The sequence below is a fragment of the Amblyomma mixtum genome, chromosome 9 (genome assembly GCF_055824585.1).
Source record: "Amblyomma mixtum isolate Tamu chromosome 9, ASM5582458v1, whole genome shotgun sequence".
Taxonomy (NCBI): Eukaryota; Metazoa; Arthropoda; class Arachnida; order Ixodida; family Ixodidae; genus Amblyomma; species Amblyomma mixtum.
In genome coordinates, this window is record NC_143020.1 from 20,812,542 (window position 1) to 20,839,690 (window position 27,149).

The 27,149-nt window shown below is 47.7% G+C and overlaps 1 protein-coding gene across 1 annotated transcript; it reads left to right on the forward strand.

Annotated features, from left to right (window-relative positions):
• The first annotated feature begins 200 nt into the window (after positions 1–200).
• Positions 201–27,149, forward strand: LOC149328462 (uncharacterized). Its single transcript, XM_089559000.1, has 4 exons — positions 201–590; positions 1,064–1,881; positions 9,456–9,558; positions 26,979–27,149. The coding sequence occupies exons 1-4, from the start codon at positions 309–311 to the stop codon at positions 27,147–27,149; spliced, it is 1,374 nt and encodes a 457-aa protein (XP_089415126.1). The 5' UTR covers positions 201–308.

The following is a 27,149-nucleotide window of genomic DNA, read 5'->3' on the forward strand; positions in this document are numbered from 1 at the left end:
GTCGCTACCTACTGCAGCGCCGTTAGTTCTACATGCGGAATTCGTGCGATGCACGGTAGCTTCTCTTTGCAATCTCACCAGGTTTCTCGTCTTCATTTTTTTTCCCTCTGAGGTTACGTGCTGCAAGCCTGCGCTGCTGGTCCACGTGTGGTGTGTTTGTTCCGGCGTGTTGCTTAAATCTGCAGATTTAAGCTTGACATTCGTGAACCGTGCCGCATTTGGTGGCGCCTGAGAGGTTTGTGAAGCGGTCCGTTATTGATGGTGCTGCTCTAACCACCTGCCCATCGCAGCTAAAGAGTGCTCGCGGGATGGCGTCAGAAATGCCGCAACGGAAGCGGTATAGAGAGTACTTGCGGGACGTTAGCGTCGCCGTTCCAAGACGCACTAAATCTCGACAGAAGCAAACGGCGCAGTCAAACAGCGTCGCTGCCAGCCAAGAGTCACCAGACTGCAGTGCCGACGCAACTACTGAAGAACCTTGCCAGCCCTGCGCCGAACCTCATGCAAGCATCGCCATCGAAGCAGCGGCCTGCGAAAGCGATGAGGACAACAGCAGCGCACAGCTGTTAAATGCACGAACGGCGGAGACGGTACGCAACGCATGTTTTTCTGATGTTTGCAAGGAAACTGACCAGTGGGCGTTCTGTCGATCGTCGACATAACGCTTGCGATTTCCTCACAATATTTAACTGCTGAACATTTATGCGACTAACGCTGGCCGCTTTCGATTTCAGAAGCGCTAAAAAAACTTCAGGCATTGGTAGCGCCGCGGAAGATTTGTGGTTGGTAGCATTACGTTAATCTTCCTTTGTCAATTATCAAGGAAGTAAATTTTAATGCTACCAATGTTAGCTCCTTGTTGCCTTTACCATTTCACTATCGTTTCCCGTACTTGGCGCATGTTCTTGCAGCACAACCGGTGTCCAGTACCTTGGAGACCAAAATTCCTACGATAGTGCATACTCGCGTATGCCTTAGCATCCAGTACCTCACAAAGTATTAAAAGCAGAAGCATGTGCCTGGCATTGCCAATACTTTGAATGATGCCACTGTTCTCTTACAGAGTGAACTACTGTACCCGGGCTGCAAGATCACCCGACAGGAAAGCCTACTCCTCCTCATGGGCCACATCCTGCGGCATCACAACAGCCGGGAGGCAACAGAGAGCCTTTTAGAGGTTATAGACCAGCACCTCCCTCCTGGTACAGCTTTTTCAAAGACAAAATACTTGTTTTTTAAACAGTTCGTTGCAGATGGAGAGCAGCCACAGAAAATGTTCTATTGTAAAACTGGCAAGTGTTACCTGGGAAAAGTGCAGGAAAGTGAAACACAAATCCAGTGTCCTGCTTGCAGTGCAATGCACAGCATTAAGAACTTGACAGAGGAGTGCTCCTATTTTTTTTACCTTGGAATAGAGCCACAACTGCGAAACATGTTGCTAGACCAGAGTCTGCATCCATTGCTTACAAAGCAGAACCGAGCCATTGATGTCTGCGACATCACTCAAAGCAAGGCATACAGTGAGCTCGGACTTGAAGATGGTGATCTCTCTGTGTCTTGGAACACAGATGGAGCACCATTGTTCAAGTCGTCGAAATATTCAATTTGGCCTCTCCAACTGCAAATAAATGAGCTACCATTCAAAGAACGCGTAAAGCAGGTGGTTCTTGCTGGTTTGTGGTTTGGGGAGAGCAAGCCAGTTGTGGAGTGCTTCTTAAAGCCATTTGTTGAGGAAATGAATTTCTTGTCAAGTGCAGGTTTTTCTTGCACCGATCTGGAAGGTGTCACCAAGCACACCCGTGTGTTTTCAGGGCCCTGTGTTGTTGACACTGTTGCACGAGCCATGGTGTTGAACATGCACCAGTTCAATGGAGAACACGGGTGTGCTTGGTGCACACAAAAAGGAGAAGTTCGCAAAGGGGAAGGCCACATCAGGTCATACCCGGTCAAGCCATTAAAGGGAGCAATGCGGACAGACAGTTCAGTAAGACTGCATGCTAGCCAAGCAGATAGGAAAGGGCTACCAGTAAAGGGCATCAAGGGGAGCACCATCCTGATGATGCTCTCTTTTTTCAAATTTCCGTTTTGCTTTGTGGTTGACTACATGCATGCAGTGTGCTCTGGCTTTGTGAAGACCACTGCATGCATGTGGTTAGAGCACAAAGCATCATTTCCCTACAGCCTGGGGAGCCGCATAGGAGAGCTAGACAGGCGTCTGAAAAGGGTGCAGCCTGTCAGCGAAATGTCACGCTTACCGAGATCGCTGACCCTTAGAAAATATTGGAAGTCGTCTGAGTGGCGCAATTGGCTTCTGTACTTCTCGCCAGTTGTTTTGTATGGCATTCTTCCATCTGCATACTTGAAAAACTGGCTCAAGTTTGTGCGCCTGATGCATTTCCTTCTTGCTGACTCAGTTCCATCGGATCAGCTGAGATCAGTACAGAAGGAAATGGTCAGTTTCCTCAAGGAGTACCAGGAACTTTATGGGAAGCAACACATGACGTTCAATGCGCACTCCCTTCTCCACCTTGTGGACTGTGTCCGAGAGTGGGGTCCCTTGTGGAATTTTTCGGCATACCCATACGAAAACATGAATGGACGCCTTTCCAAGTTTGTTCATGGAACAAGGCATGCCCATTTGCAAATTGTCGAGAAATTTTTGATTTTGTCAACAATGCCTAGGCTTTGTGCTAAACATCTTCTTTCACAGCCTGTGAAGTGTATAATCAACTCAATGTTAAAAGGCTACAAGTTAAGAGTGCACTGCAGTACATCAGGGCAGTACACCTTTTTTGGAAAAGGGCTGCACTCAGAACAAGGTTGGCACTTTTCTAAAGTCGCTGTAAATGCATACGTGCTCTGTGTAGAAAAACTCGATAAGGCTCGTAGGACCAATTCCTATGTTCAGGTGGGCACAGGTTCCCCAACGTTTGGACGAATCACCTCAATCATCCGTGCAGCATGCCAGCTGCATACTGAGCCTTGCAGCTGCAAACCCCAAGTGTTTTTGGTTCTGAAAGAGCTCAGTGTCAAACAGACAATGTTTGTTCAACGAACAAATTGTCCTGTAAATGACATATTTCGTGTTGAGGCAACCTGTCGTTCTTTGAAGGTTGATGCAGCCAAGATCCGCAAGTGTGTTGCGCTGAAGTTTGAAGACAAGCTTTTTCTGTCTCCACTACACAGTAGCTATGCCATTGAAGCAGTGTAATGGAAATGCATGCGCAGGCACTTTCATGCTGCTGGAACTGTAGTATAATAAAGCAGCTGTAAACAGCTGTTGCTAAAGCTCGGTTCAGCCGAGGGGAGCAGATCACGAGTGACCCGAGGGGCCATCTACCACATGATGCTAACGTCGCTTTTGAGCCATGCTCAGTGGCCAGAACTTAATGCTGGCTGCTCAAATTAGTCACGTTTGCATGACGTGGTAGCTTGTCACCTCGGACCATTCACGATTCGGTCTGTGGTGACCTGTGTTACTATGATGAACAGTGAGAAGAGTAAACGGAATCAGCTTTTAATGTTGTACTATACTGAACAGCCCAAAGGCTTCAAAACTGTTGAGCTAGCCATTTTCTTGTTATTAGGTTCTTGTTCATGTAACATGTCAACCTTTAACAACAGACTGCCTTTTGTCATAATGGAATTCTGTGTTGCAAGGTGGAATTTGGGCCGGGTATCACTGCAGACTTAAGTTGTATCCGACTATAGCATGGTAGTAACAAGCCGTCTGACCTAGCAGCAACTTCAGTTGAACATGAGTGAGTCAAAATCTTTCTGTGGGTTTTTTTGTGTCTTGTTTTATTTCACTGTTTGCAGTTTCAAATTCATACCATCTTCTTTGGTTTTCTTTATTAGTGTTTATCTGTGATGCAGTGATACAGTTCGAGCTTAGTATCCCGTTACCATATTGTATATTAATTTGCCTGAAATAAATGATTTCACTGAAGCTGTTTGTGTATTCGGGACTCAGGCTTAGAGGGAAATGGCTTTCCTTATGCTGATAATTTTGATATACCATATGTTGTGATCTGTTCTGCTGTCATCATTCCCCCTGCATGGAGAAGTTTGCGCTTTGGATGCAACTTCCAAAGTTATCTCATTAAAACCATGGCTTCCCTCGTTCCATTTGCAAGGAGCATCTTAATGCAGAGAAGGGATGTAGGTTACTGTCTTTGCTAAACATGTTTATGATAAGCTCTAACAGTAACTGTGGTGAAGAAAGGGAGCAAGTGCAAGGCTGCAAACCATAATATTTATCATGCTGATGAAGCATCTTTTGTAATGGGTTTCCAACAATCATAAAGCATTTGCACTTAGTTTATTTGCTATAGAAGTGCACCAGATTTGCATCTGCTGATCCCCTGGTATGTTCTGGGCTTGGGATATTTTTGACATTGTCTTTTTAGTTTGATGTTGTTCAAGTGTGTTCATCGCCTTGTATGTACAGTCAGGCCGGAATGAAACGCGAACACGCATACGAGGTGTGTTAGAAAAGTATCCGACTTTATTTTTTTTTTGCGAACACTTGATGGATATGAAACAAGCGCGCTTGCACCAGTCGATGTTGAACCTTCATGCGCATGTATGAATATTTTCCGGCCTGCCGATAGCGTCAGTCGCTGGGACGCAGCGTTTAAGTGAGGCAGTGCGCAGTGCTCTCGTCGGTTTTTCATTACAAGGAAAATGGCGGAGCGACAGGAGCAGCGCTACTGCATCAAATGTTGCCAGAAATGGGATGACAACCGAGTGAAAACTGTTCGGAATATTCAGTGCGGCTTTCAGTGAAGATGCTATGAGCAGCACACAAATTAAACAGTGGTACAATTGGTTTAAAGATGGCCGCACATCGGCGGAGAGCGAGCCACGCTCCGGTCGGCCATCAACATGCCGAAATGACCAGGTCATTGCCGAAGTGAACGCTGTGGTGATGCGGGACCGTCGTGTGACTATCCGAGAAACTGTGGAAGAGGTGGACATCAGCAATTTTTCTGCACATCTCATTATCCCCGAAGATTTGGCCATGGAGAGAGTTGCGGCAAAATTCGTGCCGAAGCTGCTCACGGCGGAGCAAAAGCAGCTCCATGTTGAAGTCTCGCAGGATATGCTAGATTCTACAAACAGTGACCCCGACTTCATAAACACCATAATCACTGGTTACGAGTCTTGAGTGTACGGGTACGATCCGGAAACCGAATCCCAGTCGTCACAGTGGAAGCATTTCATGTCACCGAGAAAAAAGAAGGCCCGCCAAGTACGCAGCAATGTCGGAGTGATGTTGACAGCTTTCTTTGACTCCCTCTGTGTGGCACACCACGAGTACGCACCCTACAGAGTCAAACAATGACCAAAGAGTACTACAGGGGCATCCTCCGTCGCCTACGTGGTGCTGTGCGGCTCAAGAGACCGGAGTTGAGGTCGACAGGAAATTGGCGCAACCATCACGACAATGCTCCTGCACATTCTCGCACTTGATTCAGACTTCTTTGCCGAAAAACCAGACCCCTGTAGTTCAACAGGCTTCTTACTCTCTTGATATGGCCCCCTGCGACTTCTGGCTGTTTCCCAAAGTCAAGAGGACATTGAAAGGAGCGCGATTTCAGACAAGAGAGGACTTATGGCTGCAACGACAGCTGAGCTAAACTCCATTCCGAAAGAGGCCTTTTCGGAATACTTCCAACAATGGCAGCACCGCTGGGAGAAGTGTGTGGAGTCCCAAGGAGACTACTTTGAAGGTGGTTAGGTTTCTAACGCTCCAGTTATGCCAGTTTTTTTTTCTTCGGCCAAGGGTCGGGTACTTTTCTAACAGACCTCGTATGTCGTACACTTCTACTTTGCAGCGAGATATTCTTCTCCAACCGATTTATGATTATGCACTTCGGTAGACACTTCACCCAGACACATGAATCAGGCTAGTTGTACATTACAGCTGAAAGTAGGCAGGAAATATATTTTGTTTCCTTGACATGCGCTGTTCGCGTTTCATTCCGGCCTGACTGTACTTATATGTATTATGTATATTGTGTGTGTGCCCTTGTAAAAATGTGTGAACTGCTTTGGTAGATGTGTTTTGCTACTGTCACTGTATCATCATGTAGCATGACATTTACTTGATTAAAATGTTCATTTTGCCTGTTGTTAAACTGCATTCCTACAGCGCCCAGTGGCAAATTGTCTTCTTTCATTGACAAAGAACACACTACAGTATAAATGCTTGCATGGTCCCGCAAGAGAAGTAGAGCATGGATGTAATTATTGAGGTATTCATGATAATTTCACATGTCATTTAATGTCCTTTTTATTCAATTTATGGATAGAGCTACAGAGATGTAAAATGGGATTCCATGGTTGCTTTCAACTGAAAGCCTATTTTGTTAATTTCTTTGAAATCATCATTTCATACTGCAGGGGCCTCTTTATAGTATAGATATATATATTCAAATTTTCTGCAGACTTTTTAAATGAACTTGCAGCTTAGTGTGACATACAGGTGCGAGCAGTATGAAGAATATCCCTCTGTCTACACTCAAACAAATTTGTCGCTGGTGTCGGGCATGGAACTGTATTAAAGGAATTATGGTTTTGAATAGAAATGGGAAAAGGGCCGCCGCGGTGGCTCAGCGGTTATGGTGCTCGGCTGCTGACCCGAAAGACGCGGGTTCGATCCCGGCCGCGGCGGCTGGAATTTCTTTGGAGGAGAAATTCTAGAGGCCCGTGTACTGTGCGATGTCGGTGCACGTTAAAGAACCCCAGGTGGTCGAAATTTCCGGAGCCCTCCACTACGGCGTCTCTCATAGCCTTAGTCGCTTTGGGACGTTAAACCCCATAAACCAAACCAAACCAGAAATGGGAAAAGTATGCTTGTCACCATACTTAGTAATCACTGACTGCAAGCTAGTGAGGTCTGCCGGCTTTATTCTCAGGAAATGTGTGATTTGACTGACACCTAAGCAAACCAAAATTCCAACCTGCTAATGCAGTGTCTTGGTGTCTTCACTGACAGTATTATTACATCCAGTTCCTGAGGTACTGTAGCCACATTCCTTTGATGAGGAAAATTTTTATCTATTTTAATGGCTAGCCCAAACTGAGGGTCAATACTTGCTGCATGTACAAAACAGCATACTTGCAAGCTAACTTATAAAACGTCACAGCCGGTATATTTGGAACACAAATTTGCCTGCATGGTGGTATCACTAGTTGAAGTGGAGCAGCTTTATGATGTAACTCTGAACTAATCAGTGCTCACAGATTGTAGGGAGGGTAAGACTAGACAAATATGCACTCACATGTTTGGTGTGCGTGACTCTATGCATGCTGTAACTTGAAAGGAGCTGAGCAAGCAAGGCCTAACTGTTGCAGTCAATCAGCTCGTGGTATGGTACATATTTTGGCATTCAATTGATTTCAACGCAGCAATTAAGGGTAGCCTGGATGAAGGCTGTCATGGTAGACATGATGTTAGTCTGCAATACTCAATGTTTTTGGTAGTCATTAAAACCATTCCAGAATTCATGATTTTACTGCACTAGAAATACCAGTCGCTATTCAATGTCATTTGTTCAAACCTAAATGGCTGTGAGAATGAGGCCCATGTACTGTGCTGTGTCAGTGCATGTTCGAAACCCCAAGTGATCTAAATGAATTGAGAGCTTTCCACTATGGTGACCCTGGTAGCCAGTGTGTCGCTTGAGGACATTAAACCTCACAATTTACAAGTATGCCCCATGATGATCGAATGAAAAAACAAATGTGGCCACATGGAGCTATTTGTGCATGTACTGTTTTTTTTCTAGTATGTACTGGAAAAAAGAGAGCAGGAAGGGATAGCCATTGCATTGCTTTCTGTTGCCTCGGCAAAAAAAGCAGGGTTGTAAATATATATTATTCAGACCTGCATACATGAGGAATTAAAGTCTGCACAGAAAAGTTGGAACTGCACGCATTTTTTTTTTGTAGCTGGGAATCATTTTTCTTACAAGAGCACAAAAAATTTATGTGTTTGTCCAACAGGGTTTGAGTCGGGGGAAAAAAACAGTCAAAGTGACCATATAAACAGGAAGTTGGAAGAGAATGCATAGAAGGGCAAAAGAACTTTCTTTCTACTTACTCGAGGAGGAAGGAAGGAGGGTGATGCATATTTATTCCCAACATGTAATACTTATATTTACAGGGTGCTTCACCAAAGGTTTTACTCAATTTTTAAAGATAGCCTTTTTGAGTTAGAAGAGTGCTATTTTCGGCATAGCATTGTGAACAGTGTAGTACATCAAAATACAGCTAAGACGTGCAACTAGCAGGCTAATTAACTCATATTGAATTGTTCACTTTTGAACGATTGCTGTTAGGGTTCATAATTACTGAGAGGTGTGTAGCCCACCGTAAGTAATATCCATGTTAGTTTTTAGAATTTTGAAAACTCGGTTACCACCGGCGCTCTGGCCCAACAAATTTTCCCTGCATCATGACGAAATACATGGGGCTTTTGAGAAGATTGTATGCAAAGCAGCCTCTCCAGTGCACGTAATTTGTCGAAATAACCAAAATTTGTTGGGCCACAGCACAAAGGGTAACCGCATTTCTGAAATTGTAAAAACTGATGTGGTTATTACTTACGGTGGGCTACATGCCTTTTAATAATTAAGGAGCCTAACAGTAATAGCTATAAAAGTTAACTATTCAATATTGATTAACCAGCCTACTAGTTAACACACTTTAGCTGCATTCTCATGTCTTTCACCGCTGACCATGCTATGCCAAAAAAACACTAGCCTAACTCGAAAAGCCTAATTTTAAAACATGTAAATTCTCAGGTACAACATCCTGTATGATGAAAAATTCAGAGGTCAAAAGAAAAAATGCCATGTAATTGCATAAAAACATAGGACGTATGAAGTCAAAAGACCATGCATAGAAAGGAATATGAACTGAATTCCTTTTTACTTGGGGATAAAGGAACGAATGTGATGTGTATTCTTGCTCAATGTGTAATATGTGATAGTTATATATATATATATATATATTCTAAAACATAAATGCAGAGGTGAAAGAACAGAAATGTCTGGGAACTCATGAAATAAAGGAGGAAGCATGAGGTCAAAACAATATGCAAAGAAAAAAATTGAATTTATTTCCTTTTTACTTAAGGACAAAGGGAGGAAGGTAACAAGTATTTGCATTGAAACTAGTCTAAAGAAAGTCAGTTAAAAGTGAGCTTCCTTCAGTCAAAAGAAAGGAAAGTCTGAACAAAGTCAGTTAAAAGTGAACTGCCTTTAGTCAAAAGAAAGGAAAAGTCTGTAGAAAGTCTGTTCAGGAAACAGGAAGGAAAAACAAAGGAAGTAAAAAGGCAAATTTCATTTTCATAAGGGATGACAGTAGGTCACACGTGAAATGCCCAGGCGATGGTATGAGAGAAGAGCCTGTTTGTAATTTGTTGCCCTGGTTGGCATTTTTAGGCGTTGGATCCTGAATTCAGACACGTCTTCGAAGAAAGCAGTGCTTTGGTTCCCAACTAGGCGAAGTACGCTTGGCTCGTACTGCCTGCTCAACCTTATCACCGTATAAAGGCCATCGTTTCGAAAAGCATTTTTTTTATTGCATGCAAAGAGGTTGTCTTTAAAATCCGTAACAAACAACTAGAACTGTGGCGCCATGCATGAGCGGCAAGAAAGTGTATTAGGGATTCTTCCCCGGTTACGGGGTAGTTCCAATCGCAGGTACCAGGACAACGCCTAATGAATTATTGGTCTTCTAATTCAACGCATGATTTCACGAGAACAGCGAAATCAATGATTTAAAACTAGACTCATTACGTTTCAGTGTGCATGCCTGATAATTTAGTAACGATTTTGTTACTTTATGGTAAGGCTGTCCTTCTTTGAAATTGGTTAGAACCAAAAAAGACAAACATAAGGCGAGAGAACGACAAAACGACACAGAAGGGCTCTCGTCTGTGTCGAGTCGTCGTTCTCTCGCCCAGTGCTCGTCTTTTTTGGCGCTAACCTATTTCGAAGAATGTCTAACCGACTAGCCAACCACCAAGTTTTGTTTACCTTGTGGCTGCAAGAATTGCTCTACAGGTCATTTTTGTGGCAAATGCAGCTCATAAGCAGCTCCTGCTTAAAAATAAACTGACCAAAATGGACACAGTATAACAATGAAACCGATTGGATATTGGTTCGTTCATAGAAAAAGAAAAGCCCGAAATATCTTCCCTGCAAAAAACATTCGCCACGAATAAAAAGAGGAATCTAATTGTATAGTCTGAACACGGAACCATTCTTCCGTGTTCCGATTCAGAAAAGAAAACCGAAAATACAAACCTAGGTATGACTAGTGGGATAACTTTGGTTAACTTCTATCATAAAATGCAGAGAGCCGCACCGATGTGACAATCTGGCGATCGTCATGTTATAACCAAATTTCAGAGTTATTCGCAAAGGACACAATTTCTAATTAAGACAGAACTTGCCTCGTGCGCTCTCACTGGAAGAGTTTTCTTCCCCATGGCCACCCGAAGCGGAATGCGCAGGAGGCTGTGGAAGAGCTGCAAGCTTCACCTCGCAGTATCCTTCCGGTGACGATGGCCAGAGGCAACTGGGTGTGGCATGTGAGGCCGGCAGGGCGTTGTCGTGCTGCACGTTTTGAGACTGCTTGACTGTTTCCACCACCAGAGATCTAAGACACGCATCCACTTGCGAATGTATGCTGTTCCCCATTGAGTGAACAGCCAGAAGTGGAAGGGCGGTACAAAGGACCACGTACACCACATTCTGTTCCTCGGACAGGCGATCCACTTGTTCCGCCATCAAGCAGGAGTACACGCCAGTACCACGCGTGCTGGCAGCACAGGCTACGGTGCCGTCGCCGAAGTGGGATTAAGTGGCTTTGACCAGACACATCAGCAGCCCCATACACTCATCGAACGTCGGCACAGATTCCAGGTTGTAAAATTGCCATTTCTGGATGTACTTCCTCGGAAACAGGTAAGAGCGGATCGAGGCTATGCGGAACAACGCGTCCCTCTTCTTCTTGGCACCTCTCACAGCTTCGCAGATTGCTCTTCGACCATCTTGTGGCGTGAGACCTCTTACCCGCGGCAGCCATGAAAGCTTACAGTCATCGAGGAATCTTAGGTCGTCTAGCGTCACCTCGTGAAGCAGAATTTGCAGTCCCGACGGTTCTACAAAAGCCATCCCGGCTGACCAGCTGTCGTACCAAGGTTGATCACCTGGTCTCTAAATTTAGATGCGCTGTTGCAATGGTGCTGAGCAGCAACTAATCGACTTTTGCACTGGTTGCCGTTCTCTTGACTGGGCGGGAGTGTTAGAACGTTGCAGATTGCGCTGCTACCGCATCGGTATCTTCCAAGTGGACTGGTGGTTTCAAACCGACAATGTATCCAATATCGATGGCGATTGTTGTCCTTCAGTTATATGTGCAAAATCTTTGATATGAAAAATCTGGTAAGATTTTGGATATCTGATGCTTCCTTGGAAAATAGGATAACAGATTTTATCTTTTAACATCATGTGGCTTGAAAGTCAGGTAGGTGATGTCGTACGCTGTCAAAATGCGAGCGTTGTTGCAGCCTTGAAGCTTTGCAGTCGAAGCCAGAAAAGAGATATCGCCGAAGTTATGGAATCAGATCATAAGCTTGCACAGAGAATAGTCATGCGCCATGATGCGTTTTAGCATGCCGGGTGTGTACTAGCGGACACGGACACCGGTTTTCTGTACACCACCTGCTCACGCGCTGTGCCATGGATGGGGACAGGCGGAGCCACTGCGCGTGTGCGGCTGCCATTCGTTTCACCGACATATGTCGCAGGTAACACGACTTCGCTACGCTGAATATTTTCATTATCTCGTCCGACATCGCACGAGATCACTTTTTTAAGTGGTTCCGATGTGCAACACACAATGGTCATCTGAGGAAATGAAGAACTGTTTGCGACCTTGTTCGAAAAGAAAAGTAGTTTCAAATCCCATTGGTTTCTCATCGCTTGTTCACGTTGATCAGGACAGGTCTGATGGGAAGTTTATATTTGAAGAGTATGACGTCATATTGATGTTTAGAAGCTTGCAATGAGCCCTTCATACTTGTTTAAATTTGCTTGGATGGTTTTATGAACAGGGACCAGAACATAAGGCAGATCGTCAGATTCCTTTCTTTGGATAATAGACAGCTGTTGTCCCAGTAAACCTGGTTGCCAGTTTCACGCGCGTGCCCCCTCGAGATCTTTACTGGCACTCTTCATCTTCACATCGCTGTGATGGCCCTTTATGCCCGCCGAGAACTTTAACGTCTGTCTGCGATTTCTTCATGGTTATTGTTCAGGCAAGGAATCTTGTAGATAATTCCTGGTAAGTTTTCAACTCGTAGACTGCCTTTGACATACACCACCCAGTTCCGCAGCTTGTTCGGCTGATCGTGGACGACGCGCAAGTCTTGTCATGAACACTTTCATGAAAGCTGTTCGCTAGTGCCAAGCACGTGCGGCATGCCTGCTCGTGCACGAAAAGTCCTAATATCAGTGGTCGCGGGATGCGTAACATGCTCTTATATCTTTATTGTGAAGTGCCTCAAATAACATTTTGCAGGTCTTTTTGTGTCTTAAAAACTTACCTGGCTCGTTTAGTGACAGACACGATACAGGACCCTATTATTATCTGCCATCGTGTAATCGTGCTCGCATTATAGAAGAAAGACAGCTGAAGAGTAAACAGAAATTTGATGAAAACGCATTATATGCTATGTCGGTATATGAGTATGGGAAGATGGAGCGTAAAAGTTCCAAAATTAAGCTGAAGCTCTATCTACATTTTCTTCGAAGTAGCATCGCCGCAACTAGTCTGCACCACTTTTTTATATTGCTAGAAATTTTTAAACCAGTCCAGATACCTAATGTTTCTCTTTCTTCAGACAAAGGAAGCACAGAACAGGTGCAAAATTAAGAACGGTAAAGGTGTTCAGTTCATGATTCGCAATATGACTACCCTTTCTTCTTGGCGGCTAGTATTGTCGTTAGATAGCGCCAGCTCTACATGACTTGACAATCGAGCATCCCAATCTCGTCCAGGCCCGGCTATGCACACGCCCGAGCCTGGCTCTGGCCCGCGGCTTCAACATCTAGTCTGACTAATCTCACATACATTAAAACCCAGGGCCGGCCCAGACCGAATGAAAATGCGTATTTTCCGGTCCAATCTGGCCTGAGGGTGGACGAGTCCGGGTTTTCGTTAGAACTCAGCTACCTCAAAAATGGTGTCCGTAGCCACGAGCAACGAAGATCCTTCAATGCTTGCTTCGAATACTTTGGCTTCTTTTTGGTTTCGTTCAAAAACGGCTGATTTTGGAGCGTGTGTCATCAATCTCATGGGAAGTTTTGCCATTACTGGCTGTCGTTGTCTTTATTTCAGAGGCGGTAAAGATAATAAGGTAATTAGCTTGATGTGGCAGTAGAAGCGCGCTCGTCAATGCTCAGCACTGACATAAGTCATCATCTTCACAAGTGTGTCGACGCCCATTGCAAGACAAATGCCTCTCGCACATTTCTCCAATTAACGCTCTTCTCCACCAGCTGCCGCCATTCGATCCCCGCAAACTTCTTAATAATCCCACGGACGCGAGCAGCGTACCGAAAACTTGCAGATATAAGGAGAGAGGAACGAAAACATTGATAGAAGAACCGTGCGATGCCACTGCATTTGTCTGCCTTCAGCCGATTGTACGCACGAAATCCAGTGGCACCGTCTGGACGCCGGTAAAGATGCATTCTCTTCAGCATGGCGACTACTAGAAGCCACGGCCCAGTCACTGAAGCTGTCATCATACTGGCGAGAATGTTTGTAGTATTTGTTTGTTTTCTCTCCAAAACTGCCAGCATGCCACTTTATCGCTTTTTTTACGATGCAAGGTGCGCCTAGATTTATCTTGATTGATCGCTTCCAGGCGGAGCCGACACTACGTTGTTCCCGAGTGTTCCAGTAATTATGCAAGCTTTATCCGGAGAGTTCGCTATCAGCTTTAAAAAGAGCACGGCTGAGACCGCCGGGCATTCTGTTCGACGATCGCCGAGGAGGCTAGTTGCTACGCCGCCGCCGAATGATTCAGTTCTTTGCGGGCGCAAGTCAGCCCAAATAAAGAGTTTCGTTTTGAAGACATTCTCGCTTTTTTCCTCTTCGCCAGATTGCAGTCACCACTACGTGACAATAAGGAGGGCCATTACTCCAGCTCACTCAAGCACTCATCTACATCCATAAGAAAGGAGATTACTTATCAGATTACTGTCTGTTGCCTGCAAGGTATTTACCAAGGTAATCACTAATATGGTCAGGACGACCTCAGACGCTCTCCACCAAATGATCAGGCAGGCGTTCGCACAGGATACTCGACAATAGACAATATTCACGCTATCATTCAGGTGATAGAGAAATGCGCAGAATATAACCAGCCCCTATATATAGCGTTCATTGATAACGAGAAAGCAGTCTACTTAGTAGAAACCTCAGCAGTCACGCAGGAAATGCGGAATCAGGGTGTAGAAGGGTGTTATGTGAAAATATTGGAAGATATTTATAATAATGCACAGCTACCATAGTTCTCCATAAAGTTTCCAATAAAATTAAAATAAGGAAAGGTGTCAAGCAGGGAGACACGATATGGTCTTTGTTAATCACCGCCTGTTTACAGGAGGTATTCCGAGGTCTGTAATGGGAACAGTTGGGGATAAGAGTTAATGGAGAATACCTAAGTAATTTGCGATTCGATTATGACATTGCCTTGCTAAGTCACTCAGGACATGAACTGCAAAACATAATCAATGAGTTAGACAAGCACAGAAAAACGATGGGGCTAAAAATTAACATGCAGAAAACCGAAGTAATATTCAACAGTCTAGCAAGAGAACATCAGTTCGCAATTAGTGGGGAGGTACTGGAAGTATTGAGAGAATATGTTTATTTAGGGCAGGAAGTGTCCGCTGATCCCCATCATGACAGGGAAATAACTAGAAGAATAAGAATGGGGTGGAGCGAAATGGCAGGTTTTCTCAGATTACTAACTGCAGTTTACCAATCTCCGTCAAGAGGAAAGTACACGTTAGTTGTGTCTTACCGGCACTCACGTATGGAGCAGAAACGTGGAGGTTAACAAAGATGGTTCAGCTTAAGTTAAGGACAACGCAGCGAGCTATGAAAATTAAAATGATAGGTTTAACTGTGCGATGTCAGTGCACGTTAAAGAACCCTATTTGGTTGAAATTTTCGGAGCCCTTCACTACGCCGTCCCTCATAGCCTCAGTCACTTTGCGACGTTAAACCCCCATAAAACAAACCAAAATGATCAATGAATTAGACAGGCAGAGCACACGGTGGGGCTAAAAATTAACATGCAGAAAACCAAAGTAATGTTCAACAGCCTAGCAAGGGAACAGCAGTTCGTAGTTGATAGCCAGGTGCCGGAAGTAGTAAGAGAATATGTCTATTTAGGGCAGGTAGTGACAGCTGATCCAGATCATGAGAGGGAAATAACTATAAGAATAAGAATGGGGTGGAGCGCTTATGGCAGGTTATCTGAGATCATGAATTGCAGTTTACCAATATCCCTCAAGAGAAAAGTATACAACAGGTGTATCTTACCGGTACTCACCTATGGGGCAGAAACGTGGAGGCTAGCAAAGAGGGTTCAGCTTAAATTAAGGAAAACGCAGCGAGCTATGGAAAGAAAAATGATAGGTGTAACGTGAAGAGATCGGAAGCGGGCGGAGTGGGTGAGAGAACAAGCGAGCGTTAATGATATCCTAGTTGAAATCAAGAGCAAGAAGTGGGCTTGGGCAGGGCATGTAATGCGAAGGCAAGATAACCGCTGGTTCTTAAAGGTAACGGAGTGGATTCCAAGAGAAGGCAAACGTAGCAGGGGGCGGCAGAAAATTAGGTGGGCGGATGTATGGTGGCCGCGGTTGGCGAGGGACAGGGTTAATTCGAGAGGCATGGGAGAGGCCTTCGCCCTGCAGCAGGCGTAGTCAGGCTGATGATGATGATGATGATGAAACCAAACCGAACTTTTCGCAGTATCGCGTTGACGCTTCCACAGCCAGATGGAGCAATCTAACAGTTGTATTAAGTTACAGCTCGAGAACTAAGCATAGAGATGTGAAACACGTCACCAATCTCATAGGATGCGTGCCGCTGCGATCATGTGTGTCAGGGTGCGTAGGGGAGAACCGCAGTCATGCAAAGCAAATTTCGCAGTGATCATAATTGCTCGGAAATAGGCATGCAGGAAAAAAATTGAAGGTTGCTTAACTACAGTTACCTGCTCCAATTTGTTAGCATATTTTTTTTTTACTGAGTTAATTAACGCAATTGACACTTAAGTTCGGAGTCCGAACCTCCCTCTGTTCCGGGTTATTTGAGCATACTCGTCAGATGGCGCATCAATGCCCTCACCCCGTTTCAAACATGGCGCTCGTACCTTCCATCTATTCATCCAACCATTCTGTGTTGCCACTAAGCCGCCTACGCGTTCGAAATTGGGCTCGCATGTGAAATTTTCAGCATTCTGTTGCTTTCAGACTTGTTTGCACACGGACGGAGCTTGATGAAGAGAACTTAAGTCCGCCGCCGCGGTGTCTCAGTGGTTATGGTGCTCGGCTGCTGACCCAAAAGACGCGGGTTCGATCCCGGCCTCAGCGGCAGAATTTCTTTGGAGGAGAATTTCTAGAGGCTCGTGCGCTGTGCGATGTCAGTGCACGTTAAAAAACCACAGGTGTTCAAAATATCCGGAGCCCTCCACTACGGCGTCTCTGATAGTCTGAGTCGCTTGGGGACGTTAAACCCCATAAACCAAACAACTTAAGTTCAGCGCGAGAAGCTGGGAGCTCAACAAGCGGAATGTTTGCGTGCGTGTAATGCAGCGGTTAGCGGAGCTGATCTATTTATGCCGCCGCGGGTTCGTGTTCAGCTCACAGCCAGAACGATTCAGTTTTTTATATTCCTTTTACATATCACGGCCTCGAGCAATCAGTGATATATTCATGACGAACCAATATCGACTTATTATCTCCTATGTGGCGTTTTCGATATAATATTCATACCCCGCAAGTTCTGCACCTTTCGACACACCGGGGCTGATAGTCAGGGATGTCGATTCCACCAACCGCCAAGTGAGTGCACGTCTGTGTACCACTACCGCCACTTTATTTTACGGTACGAATGTAAGAAACGATATGCTCGCTAGGACACTTCAAACCTCTTTTCTGAATAAATAAATGAATAAATAAATAAATAAACCTCTTTTCTGTTGCTGAAATTTTGAAATCTACACAATACTTCATAATACATCGCTGGTCTGGAAGCTGCAAAGCGTAAGGAACCCAGCGTTGCCAACTCAACAGAGAGAACATAGAAAAAGAAAACTTGGTATTTTACAAAGGACCAAGTTAGCCCTAGGTTTTCATTCCAGCTGTGAAGCAGCAGCTTTCCAGCTATTTTTGAAGTTTTTACGCGTAACTGTTTCGTAGAGCTCGCAAGTTTGCATGGCGGGCTTGAAGAGAACACAGGGAACTTGGAGTTATAGCTTTTACATGCCTCAGCCTCAACTCTTTGAGGAGTTGGAGGCTACCGTATCGAAAGCGGAAAGGTCTAAAGTCCAGCTTGATAAACTTGAGGGGCCACCAGCGAGCTGTACTCATCATTAAGCACAAAAAATAAACACGCTTAAAACCATGCGAAACAGAGACCTGTCACAAGGACAAATAACCTCATTGGCTCTCAACCACTACTGAAGTATCTTTCACTTTTCAGTGACCGGTTATCACAATACCCGCTCGCTAATCAGGAAAAGATATTTAAAATTAGAAGGAGACACGGTAACATCACGTGCAGAAAAAAAATGGCTGGTGAACATTTACTGAAGCCAGTGTTGCAAAGTTAGTTGTGAATTCCACAGGGCCAGTGCTGATGATCGCTTCAGAAAGGTAGCAAAAATGGGAAGACCAAGACCAGCATAACCAGAACTACTTTCCTCATGACTCAACGCAGAGACGTGGCAGAAAATATATTGACGTTACCCAGGAAGATACAAGGGCAATTTAGAAGTACTGTCCTATGGTGCGAGAAATCAGCAGAGGTTTCGTCAACCGGGCAGGGAGCTCGCCTATTCATCCGGTGTTTACGAGAGACGCCATCACCTCTTTTCATGACATTACCCACCATCACACCTTGTGCAGAGGAGTTTATCCCCCTCCGGCTAAAACGCTGTCCAAAGCACAAGAAACCACATGGAGACGGCTTCAGACGCGCTCCCTGACTAAACCCGCGCAACTGTCACTCATGTACCCCTCGCAATACGAATCCCAATGTTTCCTCTGTACGAACGCGCCGCTTACGACCACATCTTATGGGATTGTAGCGAAGAGCAGCCTGCGCCGGAGCTGGTACAAATCCCTTCTCCCGGGCGGTGTGAGGCTGTGCTGGCCACTTCGGACCCGAGGACGCAAGTCTGTCCCGTCGAGTGGCCCAACGAGGTCGCCAACAGTCGTGTACTAGGGGCCACCTAACACGGCCATCCGATCACCTAGCTCTTTTTGACGAAGCAAAATGTTTGCCACTCCACTCGAGATAAGTCGCTCAAGCGCAAACCGCTGGCAAAAGAGGAGAAAATATTCTATTTATCAACTTCCCCGCATGTAACAAATGTTTGTTGGAGCGCGCCCGCATCTACATGAATACAAAGTTAGCAAAGGATTCTCCATCGCAGAAGCCCTATCGGTTGGGTCAGCAAATAGTCGGGACCAGGTCGGTACAACAACGGTGGCATGGCGTTTATTCTTGTTCGTTTTAAACCAGCTAGGGTAAAGGGCAAACAGGTTCCGAGCATGCACGCCGCAGAGAAAGAAAAATGGCTGTGGCTTAGCTAAGCTTAAGCCTGGATATTTCGAAGCGAAAGCTCTCGCTGCTTTTCAGCCAACTTCCAAGCTACCACTTCTGAATCGATGTTTCTGCGCCATCCGACAGTTGCTACTTCTTCTCCTCGCATGGCGAGTGTCTGCGCCTGTTCGAACCTGTTGTTGTTGCGACTGAGAGAAGGATGAAAGGGAAATTGCACGGGCCTGCCAACTGGCTCGAGCCGACCCACCACCACTGCCACGTGTAGATAGAGGAGAGCTCAAAGGTTAGAGGAAAGAGAAAAAGAAAACAACAAACGCGCGTCGCAGCAACAACCGCGTCCGCCGAAGCGGACGCTGCCTCAAAAAATTGGCAGAGGCTCAGCTTGGTTAAGCCTGGCTGATTGCGAAAGCAATAACACCTGGCTGCGCTTGGTTCTGCCGGTAGTTTCGTTTCTCGAATTAGCGCCTAGCAGACTCGAAGTCGCCAACTCTTATCTCTGGTTCTTCACTTCGCTGAGCCACGATGTCACCGTCTCGAATAACCACAATGCTCTGCTCTTTCTTCTTGGCTGGATACTGCAATCTTCTTTTAGCATGCTGCTCTCCTTTCTGTTCCAGCGTTTCTTCCGCACGGCGTTTTCTTCTCTTGTGATTATATTGCTCCGCACTACTCATAGATTCTTCTTCGGCATTAAGTAAAATTGATTAATTATTCATTAATTATATTGTTTGAATTAATGAGCCTCCATCGATGAGACGAGTTGGGCCCCCAGCTCTCCTCTTGTCGTGACGTCACGCGGTCACGTTTTAGCACGCCGCAGCTGCGACGGAGCGAAGGATGAGCCTCGATCGATGAGACGAGTTGGGCCCCTGCTCTCCTCTTGTCGTGACGTCATGCGGTCACGTGGTAGCGCGCCGCAGCTGTGCCGGAGTAAAGGATGAACCTCCATCGATGGCAGAAAAGTGCAAGCAGTATTGCCTTCGCAATAAAAAAGTGGCAGAGGCTAAGCTTGATTAAGCGCGGAAATATCGAACGCAACTTCATCCGTTTCTTCAGCCCGCATCCGTCGTGTCCACCGCCGCTCTGCGCCGTTTTTGTTGTTGCGACTGAGAGAAGGATGAAAAGGAAATAGCACGGGCCTGCCTACTGGCTCGAGCCGAGCCACCACCGCTGCCACGTGCAGATAGGGGAGAGTTAAAAGATAAGAGGAAAGATAAAAATGACAGAAAAGACGCGCGTCGCAGCAACAACCACGTCCGCCGAAGCGGACGCTGGTTGAAAAAACAGAAAAGCGGCCGTAGCCGCGCTTCGTCACCACCTCCCCACGGCGCCGACGTTGTTGCTGTTGTGACTGAGATAAGAATGAAAAGAAAATTGCACGGGCCTGCTTACTGGCTCGAGCCAAGCCACCACCGCTGCCACGTGCAGATAGAAGAGAGTTAAAAGATCAGAGGAAAGAGAAAAAGGAAACGAAAGACGCGCGTCGCAGCAACAACTGCGTCCGCCGGAGGTGGTGGTGGTGAAAAGCATTTATTTAGTATTTTATAGACAGGTGCTCGGGGAGAGGCCACTAATGGGTCTCACCCCTTACAATACTAGGTGGAGTCCCTCATTCCGGGATCCCGTTGGTCGAGACCGCTACACAAGTCCGCCGAACCAGGGCCTGTTGGGCCGATAGGTCCTGGCAGCTGAGCAGAGGCACCTCCCAGTCCTCTCGGGTAGGGGAAGGGGTGATGGGGGGCAGAGAAGGATTTTTTCTGCATGCCCAAACCATGTGGAAGGTGTCGGCCACCTCTCCACAGAATGAGCAGCGGCCGTCAAAAGAAGGTGTAAAGTGCTTGAGAACCGCCGGGCACAGCAGGGTGTTTGTAAAGAGCCTGAGGAGAATTCGTTCGCCAGCTTTACCCAGTCCTTTCATAGGAACTGGGTGTCGCCGGTGTTCGGCCCGATAGTGCTCAGTAATGTCTTTAAAAAAAAGGAAACGGCTGTGATCTGGGTTAAGCTCCTCCCAAGGGACGCCTGGTGCCCCGTGAGTGAGGGTGCGGGCTGCCTCACGGGCGGCTTCGTTACCTGGCATGCCTTGGTGGCCGGTGGTGGTGGTAGTGAAAAACCTTAATCAAAGAGAGCTTGAGGGTTAAAAAAAAACCCTGCTGCATGGTCGGTATCCTTAGTCCGGGACACCGCATGACGAGGCCCCGTCTCGTGCCCGCTTGACCAGAGCCCTTTGGGACTCCAGTGTGGAGCAGTTGAGGAGGGCCGTCTCCCATGCCTCTCGGGTGGGGGTGGGGGAGGGGGAAGGTGAGGATTCTGAGTACATGCCCACACCATGTAAAAGATATCGCAGATCTCTCCACAGTGCGGGCAGCGCCCATCTGTGTTCGGATCGAAGTGTTTTACTATGTAGGACAGAGAAGGGTTCCTGTCTGCAGGCGCCGCAGAGTTCGCTCCTCCGCCTCACTCAACCCCTTGGCAGGTGCCGGGTAGAGACGGTGGCTGCCGCAATAATAAATTAGGATTTCGCGGAACCGCAGAAGCGGTTTATGAGCTTCTGAGCCTTGAGAGCTAGGATGAGGAGCCCGGTGTGTGAGCGCTCGGGCGGCCGCATCAGCGGCCTCATTGCCTCGTAGACCCTGGTGGCCAGGAGCCCAAATCCCTTTTGTGCGAGTTGGATCGGCGAGAGCGCGTCTTAGAATTTGCGAGGCAAGAGGTGATATTTCGCCTGCAAGATAATGTTCACAGGCCCGGCGAGAGTCTGTGATAACCGTTTTCGATTTTGGATCGGCGGCAGCGAGAGCTATTGCGACTTCCTCCGCTCGTGTTGAATTTGGGGCCCGAAAAGATAGCCCATCGACATTCATTCCCCGGTGGACTACGGCAGCCGTGAAGAATCCCGCGGGCGACGGCCCTGTGATGTCAACGTAATAGACGCCCTCTTTATAGCCATATTGGCTCTCAAGCGTGCGAACCCGCGCTTGTCGTCTGCCTTCATGTGAAGCCATGTTACGCGGGAGCGGAGCGACCAAGAGGGACCCATATGACTGAACGATGAGTTGGATCGCCGTCGCGAGTACTGAGGCGTAAAATTTGGTGAGCGAGTGGAGTGATCCAACCGAACTCAAAGTTACGACAGGCTCCGCGAGAGTCTGTGAGGATGAATTTAGAGTCGGGATGGGAGACTGCAAGGGCGATCGCCACCTCCTCCGCATGCGTTGAGTTGGGCGCTCTGAACGAGAGGCCGTCCACCTGTTTTCCCTCGTGTATGACTGCAGCCGTGTAACATTCCCCCCTGGAGCGGTAGGGGCCTGCAGTTTCGACGTAGAAAACGTGTTTCTTTGAGCCATAGTCGGAGCAGACGCTGCCGAAAAAACAGATAAGCGGCCGAAGCCGCGCTCGCCGAAGCGAGGACATATACGAGGTGGAGCTCTGTTTATACAACTGGTATGACGTCACTCCGACCGCAGCGCTCCTAGTGGGAGAAGCGGGAGGCTCACCATCCGCCGTGTCTACCCCCGCTCTACGCTGACGAGCCGAGCCGGAGCCCTTTTCTTCCACAGATGGTGTGACGTCACTCCTACCGCAGCGCTTCTAGTGGGAGAAGCGAGAGGTTCACCGCCCGCCGTGTCTACCGCCGCTCTACACTGACGAGCGGAGCTGGGGCCCTGGTTTTTCGCAGCTAGTATGATGTCACGTCTAAGGTCACGCTAAAGGCCAAACGTGTCCACCGTCGTGCTACGCTGAAGGGCTCAAACTGCGAGCAGTATTGCTTTCGCAATAAAAGCAGATAAGCGGCCGTAGCCGCGCTTCGTCACCACCTCCACGCGTCTGTTGTTGTTGTTGTTGTGACTTGGAGAAGGATGAAAGGAAATTGCACGGGCCTGCCTACTGGCTCGAGGTAGGCCACCACCGCTGCCATGTGCAGATAGAGGAGAGTTCAAAGATGAGGAGAAAAAGGTAAGAAAACACGCGCGTCGCAGCAACAACCGCGTCCTCCGAAACGGACGTTGCAGAAAAAATGGCCTGGCTTAGCTTATGGTTAAGCCTAGGATGCGAAGCATATCGCCGGCGGAGGCTGCGCGTCCGCAAGCGAGCGCACGAGTTGAGCCCCCGCTTTCACAGCTGTTGTGACATCATATCACGTGGTGCGCCGATGTAGGTCAAGTGGTAGCTACACGGCCGCGCGCGGCGCAGCAAGGAAGAGCTCGGTTGTGGGGCTAGTATGCTTCGCATAAAAACAGATAAGCGGCCGAAGCCGGGCTCGCTCTCGCAGTAGATGGGCAAGGGTGCCTTATAATCCCCTTCTTTTGAAATGGACACTCCGCACTGCTGCGGCGCAAGGTCAAACGGTGGCGAGGAGTAGAAGCGGTGGCCCACATGCGCAGCAGCGCGTGACGGCGGCGAAAGTTCAGGCGAAGAAGTCGCTGGCGGCGGCGCCGACGGCGGCCACCTGCGCCGTGCGTGACGACGCTCGTTTCGCGCATGCGTAGAAGTGACAAATCAGGCCGCCGGCTCACCGAAGCGCAGTGTTGACTAGCCTAGTGAAGCTTTTCGCTTCAAAAACGCGCGCCCGCGTCGTGCTGGGCTGACGCAGAACGCCGGCACGCGTCCCGCTCGGCTTAAATAGAACGCCGAGACGGGTCCCACTCGGCTTGCATAGAACGCTACACGCGTCTCCCTTGTCTTACATAGAACGCCGGCACAGGTCCCGCTCAGCTTAGAACGCCGGCAAGGCTCCCACTCGGCTTGCATAGAACGCTGCACGCGTCTCCGTTGTCTTAGAACGTCGGCACGGCTCCCACTCGGCGTGCATAGAACGCTGCACGCGTCTCCCTTGTCTTAGAACGCCGGCATGGCTCCCACTCGGCGTGCATAGAACGCTGCACGCTTCTCTCTTGTCTTAGAACGCCGGCACGGCTTCCACTCGGCTTGCATAGAACGCTGCACGCGTCTCTCTTGTCTTAGAACGCCGGCACGGCTCCCACTCGGTGTGCATAGAACGCTGCACGCGTCTCTGTTGTCTTAGAACGCCGGCACGGCTACCACTCGGCGTGCATAGAACGCTGCACGCGTCTCCCTTGTCTTAGAACGCCGGCACGTCTCCCACTCGGCGTGCATAGAACGCTGCACGCGTCTCTCTTGTCTTAGAACGCCGGAACGGCTCCCACTCGGCTTGCATAGAACGCTGCACGCGTCTCTCTTGTCTTAGAACGCCGGCACGGCTCCCACTCGGCGTGCATAGAACGCTGCACGCGTCTCCCTTGTCTTAGAACGTCGGCATGGGTCCCACTCGGCGTGCATAGAACGCTGCACGCGTCTCCGTTGTCTTACATAGAACGCCGGCACGCGTCCGGCTCGGCTTACATAGAACTCCGGCGCGCTTCCCACTCGGCAGTCAGAAACCACTCGTACCTCACTGTTGAATGGTACGGCAAAACAGCGCTGACGGACGGGACGGAAGAAGATGAGACAAACACATGCGCTGTGTCTTCTTCCGTCGCGTCCGTCAGCGCTGTTTTGCCGTACCATTCAACATGAACCAACCAGCCCGACTCAGCCCTCTCCTTGACCTCACTGTTCAGCCATGAAAAGAAGTGTTTCGTCACACAGTTAAGATGGTTTAGAGTTCCACCACGGAACCTCCACAAAGTGGTCGCCAGATCGCAAACGCTGTGTTCTCTTCATTCGCGCTATCTTCTCTGACTGGTGTCGATTTCGAGTTTGAAGACATTGGATCACTAGGAAGCTGCCGAAGCGGTAGAAGAGCAGTCTGTGAACTTACAACACGCCCACCCACCCAAAAGAACTGTACGAGTAGCAAAATTCGACTACCTGCTGTTCAGCGGCACTGCAACAGCGGGTCTTAAATCAGTGCCCAGGTCATCGCCACCTCTACGACAGCCGATCAGCCAGGATGTCATTCGTAGAACTGACTAGACTGCGTCGTCTGCTTCACGAGTTGACGCTAGAGGACCTGATATGCCTCGATGACGTTAAGGTTTCATGGCTGCTCCGGGTGAGAGATCTGCAGACACAAGACGTTCGAAGCACGATCTGCGAGGCTGTGAGAGGTGTCCAGCCAAAGCAAGAAGCGATGTGCTGCATTGCCTTCATCCGCTGTTGGCTGTTTCCGCGGCAGTACATCCCGAAATGGAAATTTTACAATTTGGATTCTCTGATGACGATTGCTGAGTGTGTGGCGCTCCTGAGGCGTCTGGTCAATGCCATTAAACGCTGCTCCGGCTCCTGCAGCGTTGCCCATGCTATCAACGTGTGGGGACAGTCTTGTACTCTTGCTTGATGACGGAAGAATCATTGTAGCTGTCTGGGGAAGAAAATGTGGTCTACTTGTTTTTTTTTCTTGAAGGAATTTGCTGCACCCGTCTACGGCTAGCTGTTCACACAATGGAGAGCAGCATACAGCTGAAAGTGGATGCCTGCCTTCGCGATCTTCTGCAATCCAGAGCCGAGCGATCTCAAAAGATGCCGCACGAGAATGTCCACCCGTCCTCACAAGCCACACTCAGCGACCGTATTACGGAGCTTTGTCAAAATTCTGTCAAAAGTTATTGACAGTGACGTCAAAATGACGAAACGATGTGACGTCGACGCTTGACGCAAAATTGACGCAACGAGGAATAATCCAATTACAGCAGAGCGGCGCCCCGGAGGCATTTGTCCGCACGACGAGGGACCGTCTGCTAAATTTTTTTTAAGAGTAAAGAAATGCACAGTGATAAAAATAATTGTTATTTTATTCTGCCAAAAAACATGTTAAAAGCTGAAAAATAGCAAGGAAAACAAGAAGTGTACGAAGTTAGGCTATTAAATTTTCTTATGGGTAACTTTCGCTGCCGCGGGGGTGCGCTGACGGCGGTAAAAAACGTCAACGAGCCGCTTTGTATGAAAACAGCTGTTCCACGCATTGATATCATTTTTTTTTTGCGGCGTCGAAAATCAAGGTACTGTGCGGTTGAACTAAGAGCGGAGAAAAATGTGAATCAAGACAGTGAAGGCTACGTGTCTGCTGAGCTAACTTGCGAGGAGTGGTTGGCACGAAATCGAAGAAAACTGCTTGAGGTAAGCCTGTGTTGGTAGGCGCTTACGATCGATAGCAAAAGTGTTAAAGGGTGGAGTGTTGCAGTATCTAATGTGCGGTTGTCTGTCTGTATTTCCATAGGAAATAGAAGACGACCATGAAGTGCGATTTTTGGGGAAAAATAAATTATGTACGCTCGCATATGCGTGTTTTGTTTATACCGGGTGTTTTTTTTTTATAAGGTCCACAATTTTTAAAGAAAGGTAAATTGCTTTAGATTTATTTTAGCACTGGGGTTATACTGGAGGCAATGGCGGGCGCCAGGTAAGAGGAAAACTGCTTTAATTAGCTCGCTGATTAACTAAATAAGTTAATGAACTTTTCTAATTTTTATTTTAGGGGGTATGTTGTATTCGCAGAATTGGAGATCGTCCTCTAAACAGTCCAACCGAGAAACAACAATTTGAATTAAAAATTTTTCACGCACGTTACCAGGCGCGAAAAAGTCACCCTGGTAGGCATCTTCACACCGTAACTCAGCAGCGGGAGCGCCTGTGACGTATTCGCTCCGCCCTGCGCTTTGCGCCACACGGCTGATGTCACCTGAAGCCCGGACGGGCGGCCTGCGCTATCGCTTGCTTGGTTCGCTTCGCTCCGCGGCCTCACGGAATGCCGCGTTGGAACAAAAACGCACTGACACAAAGCGTAGGGCGGAGCGAACTACGTCACAGGCGCCACATGGTCTCCTCGATTTGGCTGCACTTTCGGCACGTAGTTCACAAAAGTTTCGTGGCAGGTGCGAGTAGTGCGAGTGCAGCTCGACACCAGCGCCCTGTGTGGCACGACCAAATCGAATGCAGAAGTGCCAAAAGTGCAAGCCTTGTTGTCTGCTACAGGGCCACGGATGCGCCGGACGTGCCTGTGCTGGCTGTCTTTGCTCCACGACCGGCGTTTTTGACGTTGTTTGCGACCCTTCTAGTGTTCGAAGCGGGACTGCGACTACTGTGCTTTGTGTACTGGGAATCAGACGAACATGGCTGACATTCTGCAGATAGCCATGGAAATCGTAGACGACGACGAAAGTGACGACGAGTTCGAAGGTGCCTTTGCCCTGGCAGTGTGCAAGCTGCTGCGTGTGGACCACAACCGTATAACCGGATACTTTGAAACGGTGACGTCGAGGTATTTCGAGTTTGAGTTCAAGAAACTTTTCAGATTATGA